Source organism: Perca fluviatilis, chromosome 3, assembly GCF_010015445.1.
Source record: "Perca fluviatilis chromosome 3, GENO_Pfluv_1.0, whole genome shotgun sequence".
NCBI lineage: Eukaryota > Metazoa > Chordata > Actinopteri > Perciformes > Percidae > Perca > Perca fluviatilis.
In genome coordinates this window covers 27980237-28007199 of record NC_053114.1, presented here as the reverse complement: position 1 = coordinate 28007199, position 26963 = coordinate 27980237, and the positions used below count along the sequence as shown (strand labels likewise).

At 38.4% G+C, this 26963-nt stretch overlaps 2 protein-coding genes across 2 annotated transcripts; both read right to left on the bottom strand.

The window, feature by feature from the left end:
• Positions 1-3697: 3697 nt before the first annotated feature.
• Positions 3698-6824, bottom strand: mc1r (melanocortin 1 receptor). The gene has a single exon (XM_039794093.1). The coding sequence runs from the start codon at positions 6181-6183 to the stop codon at positions 5206-5208; it is 978 nt and encodes a 325-aa protein (XP_039650027.1). The 5' UTR covers positions 6184-6824; the 3' UTR covers positions 3698-5205.
• Positions 6825-10333: 3509 nt separating this feature from the next.
• Positions 10334-26906, bottom strand: tcf25 (transcription factor 25 (basic helix-loop-helix)). Its single transcript, XM_039794076.1, has 18 exons — positions 26568-26906; positions 25156-25302; positions 24974-25045; positions 24555-24679; positions 23306-23371; positions 23129-23211; positions 21052-21182; positions 20302-20401; positions 19429-19522; positions 19242-19334; positions 17519-17624; positions 17237-17396; positions 15790-15877; positions 15377-15535; positions 15201-15291; positions 14604-14683; positions 14376-14451; positions 10334-10850 (listed from the first exon to the last, which is right to left on the bottom strand). Exons 1-18 carry the CDS (start codon positions 26769-26771, stop codon positions 10683-10685), a joined length of 2043 nt encoding a protein of 680 aa, XP_039650010.1. The 5' UTR covers positions 26772-26906; the 3' UTR covers positions 10334-10682.
• Between the last annotated feature and the right edge of the window lie 57 nt (positions 26907-26963).

The window sequence follows — 26963 nt, the reverse complement described above, 5'->3', positions numbered from 1 at the left end:
TCCATTAACCCTCACTCTCTGAGTCCTGGATGTTAAAAAGTCAAGAATCCAGCCTACAATGTTAAAATCTAAACTAAAATTATGGGCCTGGGTTGTTTTAAAAGATCTGATGAAAAGTCCACCAATAGCAGCTTGGCATGGTTTTTGTTCCCTAGGCAGATGTAACGTTAGTATGACACCCACATATGTGTGGTCAGATTTGTGTTATTTGTTTTAATGTATAATCAGCATGTACAGTACATACTATCACACAATTTAAAAGTAATTACTATGCTTATCATTTTGGGTTATCGGATACATTTACGTTTTCATTTTTACTTTCCTATGTAGTTTCCTCAGAAGCAAGTGCTTAAAACAGAGGTTATGCTTTCATGAATTAACTGAATGTGTAATGTTTACATAATTTAACTGAATTGCTTTAAGCAAATATGTCATGTTTACAGAATTGAACTAAAGTACTTCAAGCATACATGTAATGTTGACATAACTTAACTGAAGTGCTTAGAGCATATATGTAATATTCACGGAATTTAACTGAAGTGCTTAAAGCATAAATGTTGTGTTTACATTATTTAACTGAAGTGCTTAAAGCAGAAATTAGTTATGGTTACATGATTTTGAGTTGTTTAATAACCAGATAAGCGATCTGGAAACACAGGACCTTCCGCATCTCCGTTGCTTCTTGTTTGTACCTGCTTTGATATTAATCTATAATATGTTCACTGGGTACCAGCCGGTACCCCGTAACATTAGTGAAAGCTAATAGAAGTCGCCTCGGTTTATTTTGTTATGATATGATAAATTAATGTCCTCAATGGTTAAAGTAATGAACTTTGTATTATTAATTTTTATAAATGTATAGCCTAATGTTGCGTTGTGTGCTTAAGTATGCCTTCACAACAAAGAAGACTGAAGAAGAGAGAGAAAGAGCTCAAAGAAGCAGCTAAAAGAACTGCAGCTTTGCAGAGCTGGATCAAAACTTCCAGCAGGCCAGCTGCAGGTGCATATTTTTCCAGGTTAGAGAAATAGCCACTCAAAATGTCTGTGCATATATATTTACAGTATGAGAAATGTAACTAAACGATGAAAATTCAGGCAATTTTAGTAAAGGTAGCCTACAGAATGACTGAACTGCATTTATGAACATGCAGGCTCCATCTCTATAGCTGCTGAACAGCACCACAATCTTTTTTACTGCATCCTGACTTTGCCAAAAAAATACCTATAGCCTATATTAGCCTAGATCAGGTGATGTTGTAGCCTGATATGCGTGAAATCAACCCCCTATGGCATTGTGTTCTTACCTTGCATGGCAGCTGAATTCTCGTGATATCCCGAGATCACACGAGAATCCATCTTGTATGGCTCTAGCATGTGTATTTAAAGACCTCTAGGCTCTAGTCTGAAACAGAAGTACACTTCAAGGATAAAGCCTGACGTCAAGCTTTGCCCCTCACCATCCACTCTCTATGTTGCCGTTCTCAAAATCGCTTCAATATGGGAAACAACAAACTTAGAGCTAGCAAGCCACACACTGAAAATGGCAACTTTTTAAAGATGATTTGGATTGTGCAACAAGGCCAGGCTGCTTTTCTCGGTCAATGTTTGTAAAGATTTACAAAGAATATGTTTACGGCATTTACTATCTAACTGGTAAGTTAGGGGACCAATATTTTGAAAGTGCCTGCCCTTTCCCAGTTTCCAATGAGGGCTTCTCAGATGGTTCTGTTACCAAACCACCTGGCGCGTAAGGTTAAAAGTGTTGCCCTCAGGCAACAAACTTCCATCTTATTACAAAAAATATATTCAGACCTATATATATATATATATATATATATATATATATATATAATATTGTCAGTCATGTCTGTGTCCAATGAAATGAGAGCTGAAGTGGGTTTGACCTTTTGTCTGAAGGTGGGAGAGAGTGCCAGTAAGATAAATATAACTTTTTAACATCTTTAAATTAAAATAACTTTACATAGGCCCTATGCATGTGCAGGAGTAGGCCTATGTAACAGGGGCGATTCTAGGATCAGACCTTTAGGAGGAGTCAGTCCCAAATGAGATTGTGACACGGATACAGTGTAAAGAAGTATGTTTGATTGATTGAAGAATTATTTTGATTTTATTTATATTAAAACTGTGCCATTCATCAGATTTGCCCAGGGAAATATCAAAACCCAGGTTGATCACCGTCAGTATCTTGAGAGGGAAACAGTTGTAGAATAAATTACACACACTCTCCTGCTGCATCACCGCTAAATCAGTTTTTTTTTACGCTTAAACTGCTTTATTCCAAAAGATTTGACTGGATATAGGCTACTTGGAATTTCAATGTTACAGCTTATCTGTCTGTGTGGAAAAGTAAAGAATGTAATTTACCTGAAAGATCCTATCACCGTGACGGGATAATTAATCATAACTAAATAAAGTTCCCGCTGCTGCATAAAAAAAGGGGAGGGAAAGCCCATTATTAATTTGGAGACGCTGGTGATTTAGGTCTGTGCGCGTGTCACCGCCAACTAAAAGCCGCACAAATTGTGGCTTTTGTCTGACGAAGTGTGTCTCTGTTGCTTTAGTTGTGCAGCGAGAGACAGAGCTTCAAAGCAGCTTTTTCATGTCAAAAAACAATATTAAATCAGGAGCACAAATTCTTTTTTTGTTTTTTCAATAACACAGGTATAGGATATCAGTTACACAACAAATTCAAACAAATCCCTTTAAGCCATGGGGCAAATTCCCTGCAGCAATCAGGAAATTATCATTTGGTCAGGGTAACCAATTATTTTAGCCACAGATCATAATTCACACTGAAGGGTTTTTCATTTTTGGTTTCATGTTTCATGCCCTTCATGATCCTGAAACAACAAAAGTTGTACCTAAAAGTTCCAAGTAGGAATGAAGGTAATAAAACAAACCATTACAATCAGTAAGATTAAAAATTCGAAAGAGTTAAAAAACTGATATTCCAAAAATATTTGTTATTTGTTTATGTAAAACAATGCACACAAAGGCCTACGTTTTTATAACAGTTTTATCAGATTTTTGTTCTCTTGCTTGATCTCCGCTAAAAGTGTGACATGAAATTTCATTTAGTTCTTCTCAATGGTGCCCATGCAGATGAACTGAGAACACCCAGTTATTTATGGAATTATTTAAAACAATTAAGATTTGTTTTTAATTTCTTCCTTGAGAACAGGATGAGGATTTGTATTTGCTGCAGTTGGAATTCCCCTTCTTTTCAGTGATGTTATTTATTGCACAGCGACTGAACTTGATCATGAGTTTTAAAACAGCATTTCAAAAATGTCTTTGTTGTCTTATTTATCAATGGTCCTTCTGTCTGCTGAGAGCAAATGTGATATTGCATTTTTTTTTTCTACAAGGCAGAGATAAACTGTTGAGGTTATATGTAATATGTTGAAATTCAAGGACGTGTGGTAAAGTTAATTGACAGATATTGCAAAGGTCTAATGAATCAAGATTTTTACAGTAAAGAAACCATAAACAACAGCCATGGGCAACCTGCATCTCCTTATTTTGGCACCTCTGACACATGGTGCCGCTAGCAGCCATCTCCTTACTCTTATCTTGCCAGCTTTGGTGTGAATATTTAGTCTCCAAATAATGAAAATAGCCTTCTAAGACAAGCATACTATGTAATAACAAGAAGATCTTGAGGGGAGAACAATGATAAGGCTGCTGTTTTTATTAATTTATCACAAGACTATTTCAATGATTACATAACACATACTCCTATAAGATAACTGTACAACATCCTGTTTTTCTCAGTTTCAAGTTAACATGTGATTTATTCTGCAGTTTCTTATACCCACAGCATTTCTAATATGTGTTGAATCAATCAGGTTGACCTCAGATCATGAAGTGCCGAGTACCACAATCTAATTTACCTTTAAAGTTATCTTTTAAGATTTATATAGCAGATATCAGACGACCATACTGTATATTCACAATCCTTTGTAACAACTCCCACGCCAAAAAGAAAAAGAACATATTAAGTTATGGTATTAGAACAAATACCATTAACAATACTACAAACATTTTAATAAAAAGTAAATTGAGTCATAATTCAACATTTATAGAAAAATTACACTGAATTCAGTTGTAACAGTGGTCAGCAGCAGATAATCTGCAGCATTATTCAAGTACTACAGTGTAAAACAGTCTACATCATTGTCAATATTAACATGCACCTTTCACACAGTTGGTAGCCATCATCTAACTGGTAAAGTTGAATTATTTTGTCTTGTCTTGATAGTCTGTGGAATCTGTAGTCTTTTTCCGTATTTTGGAAACAACTGTGCCGCACTTATACCCTATAGCACTATGTATGGAAAGATACAATTTTACACATTATTGCTCAAAGGCACATATAAGACATATAGGCTATATTTCAGTTTTTCTAAAGGGGAGTTAGAGTCTAAAATGTAGGTCCTATTTACAACATATCCTTAGGATCAATAAAGAAAGGATATAGGATAATAATAAAAAGTAGATAAGGAAAATAATAAGATTCTTATTTTACAGATCAATAGGTTGTATCTTCATTTCAGGACAATTCATTTATTATTTATAGACATTATTAAAAAGTCTAGCCTGTTTCATATTCAAATGAGGCTCCAAATATTTTGGAAGCCGCCCGTTTTGCACAATTCAGCGAACCACACACACTTCCACAAATATAACTTTGATACTACTTTCATAAACCCTCTCATGCCTCCGGCCCACCAAGCAAGACCGTTCATGTGATTTTGCCTATCAATTATTTTCTTCAGTCTTCCGGACATTTATTTTGGGGGGAGTCATTCACACACAATGGCACCATTTAGACAGTAACCAGTGTTTTGATATGATTCATGTTATTTATAGGCTCACTACAATGTTTTTCTCATATAGGCCTATGTCATTTCCTGCCCTTTGCTTGAACAAAGTAGCCTATCTAGGTCAATTCATTGCAGAATAAAATAAATTGTATTTGTGTTCTGGTTCGCCTTAGTACTACAGAAGGCCTTTTTCTTTACTTGTGACTCTCTTTACAGCCATCTGAAGGCAGCAGGCATCTGTTCAGTCTCTCTAACTGGAGTGACGATGTCACTGCCAAGCCACAGCTTCTGACACAATGTACATCATTCAAGAAGAAGAGGTACTGACAACCTGAGGCTTTTGTTACTGTCCTAAATGTCACACACCGAAGCACCAAGAACACAGGACCAACTCCTGCAGAGTTTTACGCAGCTCGTGGCTGCGGTAGGCGTAAATGAGCGGGTCGATGAGCGAGTTGCAGATGATAAGGATGAGGAAAAGGTTGAAGTTCCGGAAGAAACAGTTGCAGAAGGGGCTAGTGGGGCAGGTGAGGATGAGGATGAGGTGGAGGAAGAAGGGGCCCCAGCATATAATGAATACCCCGAGCAGGATGGTGAGGGTCATCGCTCCCTTCATGCTTGTAGATTGGCGCCTGCTTTTGTGGAAAACCACGATGCGCCGGGAATGCAAGTGCGCCAGGAGGAACATGTGCAGGTACAGCACGGCGTTAAACACCAGGGTGGTGCAGAAGAAGGTCACAAGGCACACGATCACAGCGTTGTCGGTGTGGTACACGATGAAGAGGATGCTGGAGGTGATGCTGGCCAGCCACACCACCACTATAATGGCGGTAGCGCGCTGCGTGGTCATGATGCTGTGGTAACGCAGCGCGTAAAAGATGGTGATGTAGCGGTCCGCAGCGATGGTGCACAGAAAGGAGAGCGAGGACACCACGGAGCTGCAGATCATCACGTCAATCACGTTGTCCAGGTGGCGCAGCATACCAGGGTGCATGTCCATCAGGCCGTGGTCGTGGAGGAGCATGAATATGGTTTCCACCACGTTGCTGACACTGACCAGCATGTCGGACACAGCCAGGCAGCAGATGAAGTAGTACATGGGTGAGTGCAGGTTGCGGTTTTTGATGATGGCCAGAACCACCAGGATATTCTCCACCAGGCTGATGAGCCCCAGTGCCAGGAAGAGCTCCTGAGGGATGCGGATCTGTACGCAGCCCATAGAGTTTTGCTCTCCGGCGGTGGAGTTCGTTTCGTTGTCTTCCATGAAGTTATTTAGCGGGCTGAACTCAACGTGGAGGATGGAGGGGTTACGATGGGACCTGTTGGTCATTACCATGTCTGACTTCTAGATGCTGCCCTGCTGGGTTTTACTGCAGCGCAGCAGTGCCAAGTTCGGAGCACCAGCCAGTTGGAAAAATTCAAGCGAGTTGTTCAGTTGTTGGACCCATCAATGCGCCTTTTCTAACCCTAATTAACAGAATGACATGCGGTTAGTGTTTACTTCAGCCTTTAAATCAATACTTTTGCGCCTTTGTCCGTGCGAAGTCAGTCTCCTCCTCGCCTCAAGTTTTCTTCTTTCCTATGGATGCAACTTGTACAGCGCGGAGATCCATAAAAAGTCCTTCTCCATCAAAACATTGCGCTCACAGTTCATGGTTTTTAAGTATCATATCTGGGGCGCGCGACCCGGCCATCCACTAAACTTCTTGTATCAGCTCGGACTGTTCTGACCAACATGGTGAGAGTGAACAAAGTGTCTGTGGTACCTCGGGGACTTGCTTGAACATTTCTCAAAGTGATGCTGTCCGAAGGACTCCTCCTCTCCCGCAAACGTCAGCTGGGCTGTGGTCCTGTCTCAGTAATGTCTGACATGTTTTGCGGGAAACTAAAATAGAGAGGAAAGCAGGGCGGTGAGGAGCGTTGTTCGGCCTCGTATTTCACCTTTCATCTCTTGGACAGGTTTGTCCGAAAAAAAATCTTTAGGATAAGATCAGTGGTGGAATGTAACTTAGTACATTTACTCAAGTAGGTACTGTACTTAAGTACAAATTTGAGGTGCTTTACTTTACTCTTTTCATGCCACTTTCTACTTCTGCTCCACTACATTTCACAGAGAAATATTGTACTTTTTACTCCACTACGATAATCTAACAGCTCAAGTTACCAGTTACTATAAACATTAAGACTTTTGCACACAAAACACATGTAGTTTATAAAATACGATGTTTTATTATTAATAAAACTACCCAACAATATAACGGCCTACAAGTACAGCTGAAAAGAATAGCCGATTAAACACTTAGTTGACTGAAAATACTGTTCTGATCGTTGGCAGTTTCTAAAATGTGAGGATTTTTAGTTTTAATACTTTAAGTAGATTGTCCTGACGATACTTAGCCTACATACTTCTACCTGAGTAACATTTTCAATGCAGGACTTTTACCTGTAACAGAGTATTTTTACAGTGTGGTATTAGTACTTTTACTGAAGTACAGGATCTGAATACTTTTTCCACCACTGGCTACAGTTACCAATTAGCTTTACGAATGTGGTTAATTTGAACAATGACCGTAACAGATTAATCCTCTCAAAGAACCCTTGTACGTGCATTGTGCAACATTGTGACCACTTCACCCATCAGCCCCCTTGATCATTTATCAATGCACTGTGACATTTTTAAAATATATTGTTTTGAACTCCTGTATCTGCAGTATCTCCTCCTGTATCCAAGTTAAATCACTATTATAGGATAGGTTTACATTTTTCCAAGTGTATCTTAATACAGTACTCACATGCCCACATATCCTCCATCACTTACAATGAAATTGCTTTAAGAGGGGGGATTTCTTTGTGGCCCATATGGACAGCAGAAACAATTACAGCAAACAAAATAATGTGTGTATGGGCTTGTTTTAAAAGAAAAATAAATAAAATGAATGCATGCTTTATATAATTCCAGATTAGAGTTTACTCCTTTGGTTTCTTGACCTTGCAGATGAGTCAAACTTAAATCTGTTATTATATAAAGCATGTATTCATTTATTTTGATTCTCTACGTCTTTTTGCAACTTTTGAGGTCTAGTACCGGTTGACGTTTTCTTTAAGTATACAGTAATTACTAATAGTCCGTGCAGCAGTGGTGGCACCATTGGAGTCACATCAGATAGTCTGATCCTCACACACACAGTTCCCTGAGGAACTGATATGAAAGCCTTTCTCTACTGCTGACAATCACATGCAAATTTATCACAAACTCACCCATAGCTCCAGGTGAACTTGGAACAATGACATAATGTGACTGTTTGTTTTAATTTGTGGCTCGTTGAGTAACAGATGTATGAACAGTTGGAGTAAGTGTAGAGGGTGATTTGTTCAGTGTCTCCAAAGTTTAAGTCCCCTTTGTGTCAAAGAAGCCTTTAGGTTGACTGTAATTACATTTTTTATATTTAATGAAAATATGGTGTGGTAATTGTGACTTAAAAGTAAAGATTCATAAAAAAAAAAATAGGAACTCCACTAGTATGCTTATGTGATATCTTTTTGTCCGAGGGATTTGATAGGAAGACAAAATAAGTAAGTCGTCAGGAGATAGATTCTTCTGTCCGCCAGATGAAAACCATGTAAGTTACCATGTAATGTTACTTGGCGATTAAAGCCGATTCAGATTTTTACTTCCGGACAAAAATTATGATTAAAATGCAGCAACACAAGATTGAAAAGCGGCCAGATGTATAGTTATAGCCTCAGTTATAACCTGCAGTGAAGAAGCCAGCATGAGTGAGGTCATGAGTATCTGACTGAACCTGCAAGGAAATATTAAAACCAACTTAAGCAAAATTTATAAAATATCTGCCATACTCTTGCATTGAATATAACTTGATGGACAATAGCAGGCTACTGGGAAAAAAATGGCTAATTCTCTGTACTGTTTTATTGGGTAGAGTTAGCCTCAAATAATCAAATGTTGGCAAGTCAACTCATACTGAAATGTGAGAATCAGTTCCAAACAGGGCGGCAGTGAGCGAGCATAACAGAGGAGCAGCAGACATCCTGCGGTAATGATAAGACTTACACAAGAATAAAAAACACAGGGAAGAGGCCAAAGAAAAAGTTATAAGATTCTCGGACTGCATTTTTTCAATAAAATGACTTTTAGACAAAATAACCATTTAACCACCATATTTCCTCTTAACCCTTGTGTTGTCTTCCCGTCGTTTAAATTAAAACTTTTTTTCCAACGTCACTTTGTCACTTTTCCTGATGTTTTATCCATTTTTTTGGTCACTTTTTCTGATATTTTTGTCAATTTTTGATGCTTTTTCTGAAATTTTTGTGACTTGTTTCAACGTTTGTCTTTTTTATTTTTATTTCAAATGCTATAAAATAGAATAAAACACCCAAATTCAATGAAAGTAGTGAGTAGTATTTTATTTGACAATTTGGTAGAAAGAAACCCAAATTTGTGTAGAAACTTTTTGAAAATGGGTCAAATTTGACCCAAAGACAACAGGAGGGTTAAATAAGACTGAAGAACAGATTACCATTGTGATAGTTTTGATTTAGTAAATGCTGAAATTAGCAGGAGGTAGGACTAAACTTCATTCAGGTTTATGGAAAATGAGATCTGAATTAATCAAAGCCTACAGAGTGAGATCCATCAACTCATTGCTTAAATGCATCCACAACAGGTCACAATAGATAAAGGTATCAGCAAGATCTCACCAAGAATTTTTTTGTGATTATTTTTCCCCAATCATAAATTACTTCTTAAATACTGTGATACAATCTGTAGCTTTGTTATTAGTAGCCAAATACTTGACATCCTCTTTTTGGAGTCCCTTGCTATATATTTAGAAATGTATTAGCTAATGATTTAGTAGGAAATCACCATGGTCTGAGGAGAGGGTAAAGCTAGTCAGAATTTATAAAAAAAAAAAAAAAAGAGCTTCACGTATATTGGCTTTTTACCTGATTTGTTTAAATTAACATATTTTTTTTTTCAGCAGAGAAAAGATGATTTTGGTTACAGCATCCCTTTAAAAACTTAACTTAATTTCTTCAAAATGTTTGGGTGGGTTTCAAAAATGAACAAAAAGTTTGTGTTTAAAGACTTAAAGGGAAGGGTATGGCTTGCTGAATATGTGCTATTCCCAACACAAAATCCCAGAACAAAATGCTTGTCTGGCTCAGAATTTAACCAAAGTGTTGAACGGAGTTCCTAACGATGCGTTTTAAGTGACAAGAGCTGGTGGCCTAAAGTCAAAGGGAATAAAAACTCAGATTCTGAGAAACGTTACAGTGCTGCCATTTTAAATTTGTGATACAGAACTTCCACTCAACATAAGAACGGTTTTCAACTTTGTTCTTATTTCATAAATCAGTTAATTGTTTATAAACATGAAAAACTCTCTGAAACCCAGAAACCAGAAGAACAGTAGCGCCGATTATGTGTAAGTGCTGCTTACTGCCAATGACTGGAGATGTTGGAACTGCTAAATGTTTATTACAAATAACACTGTCAACTTCAGCAACACAACAGGTTCATAAGAGATCCGTTTTCAGACTCTGGAAACAAAGTTCCCCATGTTCATAATTGTCTGGATTGTTCCAGAGTCAATTTATTTTATTTTTTTAATCAATGCCCCTAAAGCAGAGAAGTGGACAGGCTTGTAACACCAAGCCATCTCTTCTTTTCACTTTAGTACTCGGAAATTCTGACAATTAAAACAAACTACTATTCAGTAGTCCCATTTCATGTCTTCTTAATTATTATAAACACCATTAAATATTTAAATTTTTCATGTCATTTTTTTCCACCTCTGTCTCCCTCCTCTCTCAGTCCCACTCCTCCTCATCTCTGTAGGGGTTGTCCTCTCTCGGTGGCTCTTGAAACCTGATGTTTGCCAGCATGTCCCTCATTGCCACCATCAGACGATTCACTTCCTGGTTCAGCTCCTGTCCGGCTCGAGCCACTTCCATGTCATCCTCCTGCCTCGGTCCACCCTTATTAAAAAAAAAGAGGCATCAGTTCATACACAATTATCGTTATTATTATTATTATTATTATTATTATTATTATTATTATTATACAATTATTAAGTACCCATCATGTTAGCATTTGGCCTTCTCAAACTGACAATTTGTTCCCTTTGACTGTGTCACCTTCATAGACAGTAAATTGCTCACATGGCTATCACAATATTATAATTATAAAATAGAAGTATTAGCTATGTCAGTGCTTGCACTTTTCTTCTATTTTATAATTTTTTTCAAAGGGTATTTTAAGAAAATCCTGCAATAGTTACTACGGGTTCCACAGTCTCACCTCGCTGGAAGCACTTTATTGCGTTGGAAGACACTTAAAGCTGTCAGACCATAAGGATTTGGCCCTAGGGTTTTTCCATTTTATTTAGTAAGTTATTAGCACAAAACGATCCCATTTAAAGTACGTTGACGATGGTTTTAGAAACACAATACAACATTCAACGTTAACAGAACAATACCAGGATAATTTAGGGTTGTGTTATAGGACAACATTTTGTTGCTTGCAGATATGTAACTGTATTTCAGTAAAAGAACAACAAGGCAGCGTATCTTCCCTAGTCTTAACATCATTTCCATTATCCATATTGTATCTCTTCCTCTACATAAGTGGATAACATGATCAGGATGGATGGAACTGTCCTAATGGAAACATGCCTCGGGCCCATCTGTTAACTTTAAGCATGTATAGCTGACCCACAGGATGTTCAATGTGTGGGTGTACCTGATGTATGTATTTTAATGTGGCTGCAATTGGTTTGACACTGGCAGTGGACTGAAAGACCCATGATGAGTTAAATATATAACTCTTTAAATAACATTCATGTTGCAACTCAATTATCAAACTTTTTAATGCTCACTTGTTTTAGCCCCGCTTGGACAGAAACCACACAAACGTTTTCTGTGCTTGGTCTGGCACCATCAAAGTCCTTTCCCAGCACCAAGAAGCCTTTGACTCTTAATATTATTCACTACTCAATTTTATGGACAATTACAGACATTTATTTTGTTATCACAGGAAGTTTAGAAAAATAGAAAGCCCAGTTGAAAATGGGTTCAGTCTATTTGTTGCTTTCAGCCTATTCATCGAATACATTGCTATCTGCCACAGCGGGGTTTTTTTTTTTAGCTGAGGTCAGAACATTTTCAAATGCTACACATAGTGGCTTTCACAACAACATTCAGTGTTGCTCGACTAAACAAAATGTCTGCATCCTGGAGGTCTTACAAATGTGTTGAATGGGTTTATTTCCATATAAAACATTTGCAAAGCAGATTTTTAAAGTAAATAAAATGCATGAATTGTGCATTGTGTAGATCCAGGTTTACTAGGTTGACATCTTCTTCCCTGCCTTTGCGGGTGCACTGTTGCACTTCTTGTTGCCTTACAGCCACCCGTGGATCAGTAGAATATTGTGAAACCATTGGCAAAAATGTCACCCACATGCTCATGCATGTGGACGAGACTGTACCATTCAGGCTGAAATGCAGTATAAAAACCTACTTACTCACATTAAAATATTGATATACATCTATATACATGTTATTATACAGTGCTGAGACTTGATTTATACAGTCGGTCCCTGAATTTTGTGAGAACATATGATGAAATCACAAGCTCCTGAATGGCTTTTCCTCTTGGAACATTTTAGAAAGTCATCCGTTGATGCTGTAAAACACCACAGATTTACATCGCTCTCCATCTCTGAAACAGTGATGATATACTAAAGATTGGTGGCATTTTTTTTTTTTTTTTTTTAGAAAAGTCAGATAAGTCAAATACCGCCTGACCATATTTATTATGGGGCTGAAACCTGCCAAATATGACAAAAACGCAGATCAGTTACAAAGTGTGCGTTTGGATGTCCCACAAGTCCTCATGCCTAAACATCAAAGTTGTGGTGTTGAAGATGTGGAGTGAATAAGTAGAAAGAGCAAACACTCATTTGTTGCTGAGGACAATATGTACTAAGGATGACTCAAGAATTGGAGCAGTTTAAGTTATGTAATCACCAACTTAAATTGACCATTATATTGCTTTAAAATAATTCAAAACCTAATTATAAGTCTGGTTAACGGAGTGGATTTCTACAAATAAAAAAATAAATAAAAAGGAGGCATTTTTTCCAGTCCACTTCACTGGCTAGGTAGCCTCAAAGTAACAGCCACTTCTTTGACAAAAAGATCTTAAATAATCCACTTCTTTCTTTTAAATGTGCAGTCTCAAACACAAAGTTCTGTCAAACTTCCTATGTGCGTCACATGAGTCCACAAGGGTAGCATCTGGAAGACAAAGATGAGCCACATATTCTGATGTCTGTTGCACTCAATTTTCTTTTTTAAAACATTTCCAACTGAAATATAGGCTGCAGTAATACCTGCACAGCGTAGCAAAATTCAGCCATCACAATAAAGGCCAGCTATTGTGGGAATGGTTGATTGTTTGATGTTCAAGTGTAAGCAGAAAAATGGAATGTGCTTAACTAACATTATTCAATGGATGTTGTTCCTATAAATACAGGTAACAGTCAAGATTGGGAAAATGTCCCTCAATAATTATGGGGAAGTAAATTTGACTTGGTTCTACAAATTAAAGAATAATAAAAATAAACCATTTTTAGGAAAAGAGACAGCAAAGCCAAGGTCCAAACAACTTTGCACTTCATGAATGTTGTTATTGTTTTGTTCTTCAGTGGCACTGGGAAATGGTGGACAGAATTAACTGTCACATGGTCATAGGCCTTCTTTCATCTTTTGCAGTTGTCAACCCCTTAGGGTAACCATGAGTCTTTGGGGGAAATATTCCATCATTCAAGCATGTGTGATAACATTTTTTCCAAGAACTTTTACCAGTTTATGTTTCCACCAGCCCTGGAGGGTCCTGCTATTAATTAGCACAGTGTGTTATTTTAGTAATCGTTAAATAAAAACCCCAACCATAAACACAATCAACGCTGTGCTCATTCAATGATTTTGAAAAAGTAAACTCAATAAAAAAAAAAATTTAGGACATGAAGATCATTTCATCAGTTACTCCGTTGCTTTGGAGCAGGTCAGTTCATAGTGAATCATTCACCGACTGTGAGCTTACACAAGTTGTTACGTGAGTTTTATTTGAATATAGTGCTTACAGCTATTAATCATATGATGTGCCCACATCCACACCATGGGTTGTTCATTAGAGTTCACAGAAGTTTTTATTATACCTCAATGCAGCAGCACCAGTATTCGTCTTTAGATGACATCACTACAGTTATGTTGAGGAGGAACTTGCTCAAATTCACAAATTATAACTAAGATGCTAAGAAGCATAATATAAATAACATATGTGAATTCAGTTTTAAGGTGTTTTGCCCTTCTTCTTTTTTTCCATGGAAGACATCAATTTGTTTTTTTTTTGCCCCATGCACTGTACAACCCCTGATCAATTCATTTTCCCAGACCTATTTCCTGCCAGAGCTATTTTGCCTGATCTGTGCAACTCACCTGAAAGTTGAAGTTTGGCAGCAAAGACCGGAAAAACAGCGACAATGTACTCTCATTGGTTGCACCAACGTGCTGCCTATATGTACACAAAAACACACAGAAGTCTTATTATAGCGTAAAAGCAAATTGAGGATATAAAAGCCTGTTTGTTTGTAAAGCACAATATGTGAGTCTCCTTTGACTGTACAATGGTATTTCATGTGCACAGCTGTATGGCTCCTCCATTACCTCTCTGGTCGGGTGTATGACATCACTGAGTCCAGTGGGGGTAGAGGGTCAAAGCCCATTACAGGCTGACTGGTCACCTCCTGAGGGTATCAAACAAATACACAAGATTAGATTCACCTCCTCAGGGATGCATGAGTTCAGAGATGCATGAATACTAAAGAGGTGATCAGCATTCTATTGATACTACTGTACTACCTAAAAGCCAGGTGTGGAACCAAGTTATGGAGCCCAATTTTATCATCTTTGTTAACCCAACAATTACACATTAAGACCCTCATTGGAGTCTTTGTGAGGATTCTATGTAGAGCACAGATTATATGCTTCTTGTATAACTGTCTGGTCTCTCTGTTAATATCTCTGCTGTGGTAGAATTTTCCAGTCAAGGAGGCCACGTGTTTCTTGTAGTGTGATTATGTATTCATTAAAATTTTCTGGCTTTTTAGGATTTGAAAAACCTAAAAGTGCATAAGAAAATTGATAAGATTGTGATCCTTTAGATGTCCATTACACCTCTATCGTCTATTGGTGAGTGGACTGCGGACATTGTGGATGAAGTGAATTGTGTTTTTTATTTTGTGGTTGCTGATCGTTTCTTACCAGAGGCAGACTTGATGTGGCTTCTTTGATCTCAGAGAGGAGGACATGACGATGGATGTTCCTTGGTGCACTCTGGTACCTTTGCTTTCTCCTAAAACAGAGTGATGAAGTTATGCTAACATATGGAGCATAATTGCACAGAACTGTGGCAGCAGAGCAGCTCATTGAGATCTTACTTGTTTTGGCAGTCCTCCACCAGGGGGTCTTTGGCATCAACTCGACGCAGCACCTCTTTCACAGACTCTTCCAACCACAGCATTACTGCTGCCTCCCTCCACAGGCTGTGAGTTCTCCCCACATACAGAGCAGTCAGTTCAGCCAGGGCTGGGGGCTGCCTAGAGACAGAGAGGGTAGGATAAGTTTTTTAAAGTTAGGGTAACATTAACATAACGGAAAAGCAAAAAAAAGTAAAAAAGTAAAGAAATAAAGGCCATGAAAAGATTCATAGCAATAATATAATACATTGGTTGAACTAATAACTATACAGTATTGAATTTGTTTGAATTTACAAATAAATTAATGTGGTTAAATTGATACATTGAAATGGATTCATTGCAAAACTTCAAAAAACAAAGGGAGCATCCATTACCCTATCTGGCTCGTTGGGCCAAAGAAGGCATGTGAGGTGACAGTGGGATCTGGCTGCACAGTACAGAGATCCAGTAGAGGAATCAAGACTGCAGGAAACACATTTACAGCAACATAAGTAGGTGAAAGTACATATGTACAACTTCCTTGATGTGAATGGCAAGTAATCCCTACTATTTTATCCCCCTTTCACATCAATGGCTCAATCAGGGTTATATCCAGGTCGACCGTGTGTTTGAATGGGGTAACCGTCCTTGATCTACGCAGCTTCACGACCCAGGTAGCGAGGTGGGTTTGATCAGGGTAGACTAGGCTCGATTTCATTGTAAATTACGCACGACCTGGGTCACTACCAGCCGTGCGGGACAAATTATGTAACTGGTTGAAAACGACAGTGGGGCAGTCATCACAGGTTGCGGCCCACGGTCGCCGCACACTTTGAAAAAAACAACAACTTAAATGTTGTCTCACTGTGCTTTATGCTGGGTTTTCACCATAGACTGTAAGGATGTTAACAGGCAGGTTAAGGTTCAATTCATTTCCGAACAATCCGCTGGCAGTGGTTGCGTTAAACGCATAAAAAACACGTTTTGTTTAATTCTCTCGGCACCGCCGCTCTTACTCCCTCTCTGGCACGAGTCACCCGTCTGCAGACTGCAGTTTAGTTCGGCTGCCGGGGAGCGCGAATCTCTCCCTTTTTTCCCTCTGTCTCTTTTTAATATGAGTCGTGAAGCAGACAGGAAAGCCCAACTTTACTTTTAATGAAATCAAACAAAAATGTTCTCCTCTCGTCTTAAAATAGTCATAAATCGATAACAGAGTAACCTACTTCCTTTTCCAGCTGCTGCAATAATATGCAGAGGAGGAGAAATTAGTACTGTACAAAATCATCTGGTAAGTGTTTGATGGTTATTTAGTTGTATTTTAGAACGAAACAAACTCAAATTAAGCATAATTTCTCTCAGCCTACTGTACAATGACAAATTCAAGTAGCTACAAAACATAAATTATTATGGTATACAACTGGAGTTTATTTTTTTGGACTGGAGTATGTGTCCAGTACAGGGCTGACCCAGGTGATCTCTGAATTGTCATGACCAGGGATATACCCATGTTGACTGGCAGGGGCGTAGCTCAAAATTCTGGGCCCTGTAGAAAGGCATTTTCTATGGGCCCCTCCCCGCATCCACAGCTATTCATTCTAGCATCTTTTTGGGCCCTCCTAACATGAGGGCCCTGGTATACCAGTCCCCCAGTCCGACACCCCTGTTGACAGGCTTGGTTTAAATTTCCCAAAGGAGGGTTGAACACTGATTAGACAACCTGACAGGTGGTGCAAAAGAGGTAATATAGTATATTTTTATTCATGCCATAAACAATGTGAAGTGACTGAAGGGCATCATGTCTAAATATTCAGACTAGAAGTGGTTCATTTCTAAGAGTCTAACCTCCGGGGAACATGATGAGAGCATTCTGCAGCAACTGGTCAGCTTTGTGTCTCTCTTTGTCACTTTCTTCAGGGTCCACATCTTCCTGCTGACTGAGATGGAAATGGCAGAGTGCAGTGGAGAATGCAAAGTTTGGCAGCTGAGAAAGATTTCTGTGCTCCTGCAACACAAAAACAAACCATTTCTGTATCAGACTGAAACGTTAACACTGACACACACTGACACACACACACTGACACACACACACACACTGACACACACACACTGACACACACACTTTACCTCCCAGTCCTGATGTAATTGGAGGAGAGACTGGTACTCTCTGGAGCGCAGCGTCAGGAAATCGATGAGCAGGAGCATGCAAAGTGGGTCAGAGTCTGGGTCCAAACTAATTAAAAGAGTGGCAGACAAGAACAGATGCAAATGAATACTAAGGCATATCTGAAACCAAGTACAATTACAACTCTCATCCCACACTCCAGGGTGTAACATTAAAAAGAACCTGTGTGACAAACTGTTCTGTCCTTAAAAAAAGAAAGAAAAAAAAGTTTGTTGATATTTGAACTCAACACCCAAACAAATACGCCCCTGCTGTAACAGCTCCTTCAGCATGTGCCAGATTTACCGTCCCTCTTGCTCCCACTGCCTCTCTTATACATCCATGGCCTTTCCTGTGCACGAGCACAATGGATTAGTGCTGTGCCACTTTGTTTGTTTCCCATTTACAGAGCCAGGGCTGTGAATGAACACCTTTTATTAGCGCGCACACAGAACTGACAGCTAGCAGAACTTGAGGAGATAATCGCTGAATTTGCAATTCGAATCCAATACACTTTTTGTTAGACTCCACCTTTAAATAAAAGAATAAATAGGACATCAGAAACCAGACAGCATCAAAAATCCACCATGATGCATTTAATACTCCCAACTATTGTTTCTTTTCTCTAAAACACACGATTGACAGTGTAAATCACATCATATATGTGAGACCGTTCTTCAGACAGATTTTGTTATCCTTCATGTTGCCATTTTAAGCCGACAGTGATTTATTTACTGCTGGTAAGAGAGGGACAGCTGTCATCTTTCATTCCCACACTGTTGCTTTACAAAAGGGCCAGAACATAGCTGTCATTAAGTAAGGAAGCCAGAGTTTGATGAAAGTCATAGATAAGAACTGACCATTAGGTAGTTAGGTTGTAAAGCTCAAGCTATGCTATAAACAGTGCCAGGGAACGGCCCTATAAAGCCTAACTGAAGTGATTGGGATACAGAAGGTTCTATATTATGTAATGAGATTTTAACATTTATATTGCTTTGGGATTTTATCAATGTTTCATCTAGCCTTAGCCTGTATTTCACTATATCCCTGTTGTAGTTTATTAAATGGGGGAAAGCATTCAACGTATTTAAAGAACATCTCGTCATCAATAAAATGGCACATAAGGAATTTGGAAGGTCTTGTCTGAAACACATGTTCAATTGTTTACCACCTTATACATTATTTTGAGGGGGGGGCATCGTTGATCGCTATAAGTAGTCACACTCGGAATCACGGAATAGAACATATAACTATGTCACAAAACAAACAAAAAGTTACTTTTGGACTTCCCCCTGTGCCTAAAAAGAATAACCACTGTCAGAATACAAACCTAATTGTTAACAGTCTTAGAAGACTATCTTCCAAGTCTGATGACTGCTGTTGGTGGTTACTTTATTTAGGGAAAGAAGAGTTCTTTTTGTTTAGCTAGCATGTGATAATATGCAATAATATTCAATATGATGTCAATTTAGAACCTACAGACACAACAGAGAGAAAAGACAGTCTAAACTGCCCCCTTCCTTCTAGCAATAGAGCGGTGTTCAGAGATAATGGAAACGGAGTAGATGAGTTAGTCATAAAGACACCATGGAGATGTGTGTGGAGTTTTCTGTATGTAACAATATGACAGTTTCCCTTTAACTATATAGCTGGTCTTTCCCAGTGCTCAAGCTTTTCCCTTTGTACCTCAGGATCAGTTTGCAGTACTCCAGAGCCGTCCGTGGGCATCCTCTCTTCTCCAGGAACATCATGTGCTTATAAAGAGCCAAATAAAATGCCCTGCAAACAGAGAGTTATAAACAATAATCTAGAGTTGTCTCACAAAAGCAAGGTGTCTAACAAAAGCAAAAAAAGAGGGGAAAAAATGACCAACCTGTTCTCGGGTCGCAGATAATCAAGTCTGCTGGTACCCGAGGTCAGACTGAATAAAGGATGAAAGGCACACTCAAAGCTGTACATGGCCCGCTCTGAGAAGAAAGAAAAAATAAATAAATCATAATTTCTTTATATCCACAACAAAAAATGTCACTGAAGAATCAGAAAACTGGGCACAATGAACAGGAAGCAGTACTAAACACATATATAACGTTGCAGGTGCTGGGCTCTGTCCGACAATCACCTCACCAGCAGGGCTTTGCATCCTGATGTTGTATTACACAAATCTAAATTATCCAGGGAATAAAAAAAACCTTTGTTAAATTATCCTTCTAGTCTTCTACATTACATTAATAATATCAGTTATCCAGTTGAGGAGAGGGCCTGTGCTAATAAATGTACTAATAAAAAGAACTTTTGAGTTTTTAACAATGGCTGTCTGGTTGGTTTACATCTTCCAAAAGCCCACTGACGCTGAGCCCTAAAGTAACCATAATTATTAAGCTTGATAATCTGATAAAAAATTTGCAATCATCAGTTACTATTTAACTACAGCCCTTTTTGCATCTCATATCAACATCTTGAGTCATTTTTATAAGTTAACACCATGCTCTAGCAATACACTGATGAAACTAACACTCCAAAATATAGAGTTGATAAAAATTATGAAATGAAGGAGCTCTTCTTGAGCCAGGAACAATTTGGTCTAGGTTTACTATTTGCCAATAGCTTAAGAATATATAGGAAGAAATCATCGCCATGCAATAATACAACAAATAGCATCAGTATGGGTCATTGCTGGACGCTAAATACATTAACAGTCTTTGGTTTAGAGTTGATGTGATTTACAGAAGGAGCCTATGATCCTCACCGATGAGATCCCTGGCCATCTCCTGATCCTCCTGTATGCGGCAGACATCAGAGAGCTGCAGCAAGGAATCAATGTGGTAGGGGTTGAGCTGTAGCAATGCCTGGATAGAAAAAGAGGAGAGACAATGGTCAAATTGACAAGAGATAGACAGAGTGAGACATAAAGTCAGCTTTCAACAGGAGAAGTTTGATTAAAAGACATGAGTCAAATTTTTTTTTTTAAATGCATCTGGTTACACTATCTCTGCAACTGTAGATTTCTCATTATGTCTACACACAAACACAGGCAAACTGCCATTGGCCTGGATTTAACTGTAAAATAACACAAACACATGAATAATAACGACAAAGCTCTACATCTAACTTCACCACACAAAAGATGCGGGCAGCAGAATTTTAAGTTTGGTGGATGGATTTGTTTTTTCTCAACTGCAGTGCTCATTGGGACTGAACGATTACTTCTCTCCTATGGTTTTAGGTACACAGTCTTATATGACTTAGACTGAGGTTATTTTAATTGCAGTTGTCAGTTGATGATTCAAAATAATCGTTTCATGCCGCTTCAATGGTTAAAAAGGCTAGAATAGATAACACTGGCTATGCAATGTTACGTGACCATTCTTGCAACCTCATATCACTGATTTTTTAATGCATCCCTGGAAACATCAATACTGACGGTGACTGATTTAAAATATTACCACATCATCATCAAACTCACTGACACCAAACTGCACAGCAGACATTTTTTTACCACAATGTTGTTGGGATCCATGGACTCGACAGCATCCAGGAACTTGAACTGTACTTGTTGGTAGTCCCGACCGTGCTCAAAGGTGAAGAACTGAATGCCATCCTTTGACTGCAGTAAGGTCATTGAGATTCCTATGGAGACATCAAACCGAGTTAAGAACAACATATAAAAGGAAGACACAACAGAAGATATATTTAATTCACATTAATTGAATAAGCAAGAGTACATAACAAACGGAGCTTGTGCAATTGATATAGTGTAAGAAGAATTACTGCTTTGCGGTTGTATGCCTCCGCCAACCAGTCAAGTGGCAGTTTACATCCATGTCTGTCCATGACTCATATTACATATGAAGTGAAGAATTTAAAATACTTTCAGTGTGTATTTTTCAGCTAAATGGAAGTTATAATTTAATTAGTTATACTCTTTATTGATCCCCAATGGGAAATTATCACTACATGATTCCAGTGAATCATTTCCAGTGAAAACATGCTGTCTTCACTTAGAGACAATTTTTACCAGAGGAGTACAGAGGACTGATAGAAAGCTTCCTCACATGGTGCAACGGCAATCACCTGAAGCTCATTATCAGCTAAATCAATGAGCAGACGAACTGGAATTTGTGCTAGTTGTCATCCAGAGAAAGGAAGTGAAGAGGGTGGACTCATAAAAGTATCTTGGGGTCCAAATTAATTAAAAACTGGACTGGACTCACAATACTGAAACCCTCTTTAGGATGGGACAGAGCAGACGGTTATTGTTGAGGAGATTCAACAGAAATGCAACTGCTACTGCAGATCTTCTATCAGTCTGTAGTAGCCAGTGCTCTGTTCTTCTTCTTGGTATGCTAAGGGTGGTGGCATCAAGGCTTGGAGGTCAGCAGCCTCAACAAGCTGTCAAGAAAGGCCAGCTGGGTGATCAGGTTGGAACAGGAGAGTGTGTTGGCAGTGGTGGAAAGGAAGACGAGGGACAAAGCCATCTTGGATAACGCTTCTCACCTTCTCTACAATAAGCTGTTACAGATTGGCAGATCGTTGCAGACACAAGGAGGGACAAGATCAAAGCCTGTGAGTTGTTCCTCATCCGAGTCGAGGGTCTAAGGATAGAGGATGTGGTTCGCTGAACAGATTGTGAAGCCCCATGTTGCAAATTTTTTAATTGTGATATAGGGATATGTAAATAAAATTGATTTGACTTGACTTTGTTAAACTTTGTTGTTCTTATTCTGCTTTGTCTATTAGAGTATTATATTAGAGTGCAAGTTAATTTAGAGAAACGGAACCCAAATTCCTTGTATTGTTCACATCATAGAAATGAAAGGGCCAATTCTGAAGGAACACAAAGTTGTAGCAATGAAAACAATGCTTCAAATATGGATGTTGCTGCAAAGAAGCTTTAAATTCTAAAATGCTTCACACACATCTTTAACACGGCAGCACAGAAGATCTGTACAGTTACCATAGTTTCAAGACTAGTGACAGCAATTCAGTATCAGACCAAATGTGAAATATGGTCACAATCTACTCTTCTGTTCCTGAGTTATGGCGTTAAAAAAATGCCAGGAAAAGCATTATTGCGGAACATTATGTCAGAGTGAAGTTGACTTTTGAACTTTTGGGTATATAAAATGTCATCACTTCATAATTTTGTTAAACTGACCTAGACCTTTGACCACAAAATTCTAATCCGTCCATCCTTGAGTTTGTGCCAAGTTTGAAGAAATTCCCTCACGGCCTTCCTGAGAAATTGCATTCACGAGAATGGGACAGACGGATAACTGGTGCGGAGGCATATAAATGTTTCATAAGCGTTTGTGTTTTGGTGTATGAATCTTAAAACCACTTAGCCCCCATGACGCCAATTGTGTTTTCATTTTTAAACAACATACAGTATATTAAGAGAAAAACAGGAGTAATTTGGGGTCAAAATAGCTAATATTACATTATGTATTGTAGTATTCTACTGTTTTGTGCAACAGCTCATAATATCAACAAAGAGGACAGTCATTAAAATGTCTACAGTCAGTTTCAGCCTGAAATGATTCATTTAAAAAACCTGACCGTGAGGAAACGCCTACCTGGGCGGCTGAAGCGAGGCCAGCTGTCTTTAGGACTGGTCATCCAGGTGCTACGGTGAAACTGTCTGTTTCTCTGACGAGGTCTGTCAAAAAGCATGAGAGTATACTGCATACATACAGACGACGTGGGCAATTTTAAGCCGAACAATCTCAAAACGTTTTCACTTTTCTTTTTACCTTTGATCCCCCTGAACAGCTCGAGCCCCAAAATATCTCTTCAGCTCTGTCTCTGGGTTGAGGTTCCTAATGTATTGACACAGAAAAGGACATTCAGATCTTTACAGGCGACATGACAAAGTGGGCTAGCTGAGGAAACACATTCTAAGGGATACATAGGGGCTGTTTGATTTAGATATTTTAGATGCGTTACTCCGGGGCTGCCGTCGAATAGTAAAAAAAAATTAAATAAAATAAGTCCTGTGCCTTTTCCTAAATATTTTTCTTGACCTCGATGGAAAACATCATGAGGTCAATTAAAACAGAATTCATAAGGACTTAGAAAAAGACAACTGTGGTGCTAAAAGAATCCAACTGCACGGCTCTGTAATTATGCAACGGTGGATGTTATTGATGTGGGTCTGCCGTAGTGAAACTACAATGTCCCAAAGAAGGACTACTAAAAGTGCATCTTAGATACTTCCCGTGTTTCTACTGTGTTGTTTCATGCAGGCTATATAAACAGTAACTCAGTAAAAAATCTAACTTCATTACAAAGGTTGGAATTGAAATCTAAAAAGGAATATAGGCAACCAGTCACAATAGTGATTTAAAATTGTTGTCACATTAAGAATGAGGCAACATTGACATATTGACTGATAACCATCAACCAACAAACTAAACAAATAGTTAACATATGGAAGGCAAGATTAGGTAACCAATCATACCAGTGGGACACCCAATCCAAGCCTCATAATTTTTGACTGTCAGTGTGCAGAATATTCTGCCTGTTTTAAGGTTAGCAAAGTCAACCTTTACATTTTAACGGTATCTTCTGCCATGAACAAAAATTGTGGCAAATAAGGTTTCCGTGGAGATTATAAGAAAAGTACATATCAGTGATAAACATCTTCGTGTTTTTTAGCTTTTGCTATCAACACAGGTCTAATTTGCCTTTGACAGCTAATTGAAATAATCTGCTCTGACATCAAGGGTCGTGTGGCCAGATGTTTAACATATTTCAACAAGTTTTAACCTTTTGTAATTCTGTGTTGATTCAATGCAGTGCATCTCCTGAGACAGACAGACTCCAAATAGTTGGCTTTTCTTGTGTGAGCCAAGTGCCCCCACATGGTGGAAATTAGGAATTACACAGACATGTACAGTATATTATAGTGATAGTATGTGAGACAACTGAACGGACCACTGACCAAGATATCTGATCTGAATCTATCTATTTTGTGACCATGAAAGATGTTGGGCTCCTCACCTGTGCTCCACATGTAGCACAGATCTTCTGTCAGAGCCTCCGCAATCCTCATTTTGCAAACTCAGACCATTGGTCTGCTCCAGGTTTTCCAGCAATAAATCAATGTTATCCTCTGGTACAGCCTCCTGAAAATCATTTAAAAAAATTAAAAAAAATAAATAAATAAAGAGTGTGACTGTTTGTTGTTCGCTTCCCAAAATAAGCTACATTTTGTATATTGTGTGTGTAGTTTCTGGGGAGTGATTGCAAGAGTGTTATTATCAGTAAAAAGGATTTTATTACATGTAATGAATGCTAACAAAAATATTAATAAAGTGGTCATTAATTTTAAGAATATAGTGTGGGTTATCATTTATTGTTATTTATTGTATTTAATGTCTTACCAGTGCAGTTATAGAATCCCTTTTCAACAAATTTACCTGTCCACCTTCTAGTGTCACCTTCGTCCTCTTCTTTTTCTTCTTCTTTTTAACTCTGTCTCCAGATAAAGACTGTTTAAGAGAGATGACAGTGTAATATATGCAAATTTAGATCAGAAGAATCAGAGAGTCAAATCAGAGAATCGCAGAAAGACATCCTTCTCACATTGCTTCACCTTTACCTTTGTAGATGCATTATCTTGCTTTTGATCTGGTTTCTTAATGCCTGGGTTATCATTCTTTTCCGTGCCACTTGTTTTATTTCCATCTGGTTTCTCTGCCTCTTCATCAGGTGAGATGTTCTCTGCCTCATTGTCTGCATCACCAATCTAGTAAAAATGTGACAGTGGCAAGAGAGTGTGTTGGGTAAAGCAGTGCTAAAAGGGAGTAAAAACCCCATAGCTAGATGGAACATCGCAACAGACTTCAACATCAAGACAACATCATCTCTTCCTGAAATCATGTCACGGTTACAACAATCCAATGCCAAGCACTACTCATGGACAAGATCTGTGTGTTCAAGATGACAAGAAAAAGGAAATACATACTCAATGTTGTAAACCATAGCTTGTGGATGGTTTGTGGCGTGAATAAATAGTAAGATTAGGGTACAGATTTAATAGGTCTTGATGTAAACCGCTCATACATTAAATGAGCTTACTGTTGTGACAACTATTAATATTAACCTGCATAATTGATAATTTGATTTTACACAGTAAAAAACGTCATCGATTCATTCAGTCATGCATTATGATTTTTAAAAAGTTAATGTAAAGTATATCTCAGCTTGATATAATAGCGAGGTGATGTCTAGATTTACAGTGATCCTTGGATTCCTAACACTAGCTAAGCACATATCGTTTCATGACTGCTCAAATCAATTGTAGATAGATAGATAGCACTTTATTGTCCGTAGACACGGAAATGTGTCTTGCAATACAAGCTCCAACAATTACAACACAACAACCTAAAGTTAATAGTTAAATTTTAATGAGAATAACTCTTTCTACGTACTTTCAATTCAAGTGTCACTACATATTGATATTAGCTTGGTCAAAAGCAAGGCTTGTACGAATCCACAAATCAATTCTACTAGTTTTGAACATTTCCATCTGTCCAACATTTGATAAAAATGAATAGATAATTGTATTTACAAAAAAAGAGAGAAGGACAGACAAGTTGCATCATGTGCAGATTTTTAGCTAACGTTCTATGTCTCTATTTTGTGTCACTTTAAGAATACAATTTAAAAGGCTAACGTTAGTAAACATGCTGTTGCGCTGTACAGTAGCCTACACTGGACCCGTTTTGTCAGCGTTTTCTTCAGGTTGGTGCTGTAGACTACTTCCCATTGATTTTCTAAAGCGATAGAAAGCTTGCTAGCTAACTTTAACCTTAACGTAATGTATCTAGTTTAGTTATAAGCAGAGAAACGAGCTAATGTTAACTATACGCGGCTACCTTGTTAGCTAGGTTTATCAACAGAGAGCTCGCTGAGATCATCTGCCGGAAGAAAAACGTAACGTTATGTTAAAAGTAACATGTAAGTTAGCTAGCTAGTTAGTTAGTTTGGGGAATTACACCGTCACCTTACCAATTCATAAATGTTGCTGACGTTTTTCGGAGCCTTGTTTTTCTTTGCCTTTCGGCTGCTGGCTTTGCTATTAGCCGTGTCCAGCTGCTCCTCTTCACCCGCAGCCTGCTCCTCCGGGCTGTCACCCAAAGTTAGATCCCCGAGGTCCAAGGCCTCCTGACCCCGCTGTTTCCCTTTGAGCCTTCGTAGGGCACGGGTAGACATTGTCCACTGTTCATGGGACACATACACGACAATACTTGCGATTAAAGTAGTTTTAGTTAGCTGACAGACACAGCAAACAAACGAGGAATCAATTCCATTGGCTTGTTTTTCTTCTTCTCCTAAATGTTTCAACGCTTCCGGTGTTGTCTCTGCCCTCCACAGGATAGATGGGAAATTGCATCAATGAGGAAC

What these genes read in the sequence shown, in the direction of transcription:
- mc1r (XM_039794093.1), bottom strand. Translation starts at nt 6,183, where the DNA reads ATGGTAATGACCAACAGGTCCCATCGTAACCCCTCCATCCTCCACGTT.
- tcf25 (XM_039794076.1), bottom strand. Translation starts at nt 26,771, where the DNA reads ATGTCTACCCGTGCCCTACGAAGGCTCAAAGGGAAACAGCGGGGTCAG. An exon ending in GTGGAGGACTGCCAAAACAA is followed by an intron (nt 15,292 to 15,376) that starts GTAAGATCTCAA and finishes ACTCTGTTTTAG; the next exon opens with GAGAAAGCAAAGGTACCAGA. An exon ending in TGCCAAACTTCAACTTTCAG is followed by an intron (nt 10,851 to 14,375) that starts GTGAGTTGCACA and finishes TTTTTTAATAAG; the next exon opens with GGTGGACCGAGGCAGGAGGA.